General features: G+C 42.3%; 1 protein-coding gene across 2 annotated transcripts in view; it reads right to left on the bottom strand.

Moving 5' to 3' along the window:
* The window catches only part of LOC149847589 (uncharacterized), a 15,570-nt gene continuing 14,242 nt past the window's right edge, over positions 1-1,328 (bottom strand). The window contains exon 6 of one of the 2 annotated variants that reach the window (XM_089997109.1): positions 1-953. In XM_089997109.1, coding sequence (XP_089853235.1) covers positions 832-953 — 122 coding nt within the window. In that variant the 3' untranslated portion in view covers positions 1-831. The remainder of the gene's footprint in view (positions 954-1,328) is intronic. The other variant, XM_089997110.1, reaches the window with a different exon arrangement.

Genomic DNA, 1,328 nt, shown 5'->3' on the forward strand with positions numbered 1-1,328 from the left:
GGGGTGTTACTACAGACAAAAAAAAGGAAAGAATTAAATGACCTATGGTTTGTGAACTCCAATGCCTTATTGGAGCTCTTCTAATTTTCTAACTGAAGTTGGGGGGACAGAAATAGCAAAGTTGAGTGCCAAAAACAAACATCAACTTTGGCCTCCAGATCTGTCTGACTCGGGGCTAAACTTCCCGGAGTTAGCCACGAATGTACAAAACGAATTACCCAGGAATTAGTGGAGTATCTTCCCTTTTCCTCAGGGATGATAAGCGGTTACACAAAGGTTTACAAAGTTTCTTTTCCAGTGATCAAAGAAACACGCATGGTTGTAGGGGAAAGGATAGCTAAATTTAGAGTTAAATTTAGCCTCTTAATCACAAATTTGGGGCTTGGAGGGTCATGCCAAACCTCGATGAGCAGGTGGTTAGTTCCCTAATTGTACCTTGCGGCACACCGACGTGCCGAACTCGAGCGATTTTGACTGATAGCCTGTTGTGAGGCTAAATCTTGAGGTAAAACTATGGATAAAGGGAATGCTTGGTGACCAAAAATAGCCAACACATTTAGCTAGTTTTTGGTACTTGACTGCCAAACTGAACCATGTATTAGCCTATCCAGGCTAATTTTTGGAGGGTTGAAGTGTCCCCATATGGACAGGGGTCTTACCCTCTTGACCATGGCTAATGATGGAGGATGGACAAGTAAGCACCACCACAAGTAGATATGGAGGTGCACATGCATCGAATGAAACACACTAAGACCTTGGCACATGAGTTAGTATGCACGCATGCATAAAAGAAGAGGGAGAGGGAGAGCCTTTGTATCAATCTGAGCTCGACTATGCGGACGGTGGTTCGGACGCGGTAGAAGGGGTGAAGGTCGGGATGACAGAGTGGAGACGGTAGTGGTGAGCAGGAGTCATGGAAGGAACTGATGCAGCTGGGAGAGCCATGGTTATGCCTGTTGAAGAGTGAAACACACTGTTAAAGATATTAGTAGATATACCAGCATTGAACATCATTAAGTAATGAACATTTGCATGTTACGAAAAACAGTCCAAGAAGAAACATTAAAGTGTGCCTGGTAAAACATTATGCGGAAGAAACATTAGCAAGTATACATAACAAAACCACTACTCTCTAGTATTAGGCTTTTCAAACAACCAACATTTAGAATCTTTCATGATTTCACCACGATGGTGAACTATAGTATATGATAAAGGCAGAAAGAGGAATGATTCTTAACTTCTTATGGCACCAGTTGAATAGTATACTACAGGAAAAGGGGTTTTACTGGCGCACTTCCAAACCACCAACACTTTTTGTCAAACTCAAA

The sequence above is a fragment of the Nuphar pumila genome, chromosome 2 (assembly GCF_984573655.1).
Source record: "Nuphar pumila chromosome 2, dmNupPumi1.hap1.1, whole genome shotgun sequence".
In the NCBI taxonomy this organism is placed as follows: Eukaryota; Viridiplantae; Streptophyta; class Magnoliopsida; order Nymphaeales; family Nymphaeaceae; genus Nuphar; species Nuphar pumila.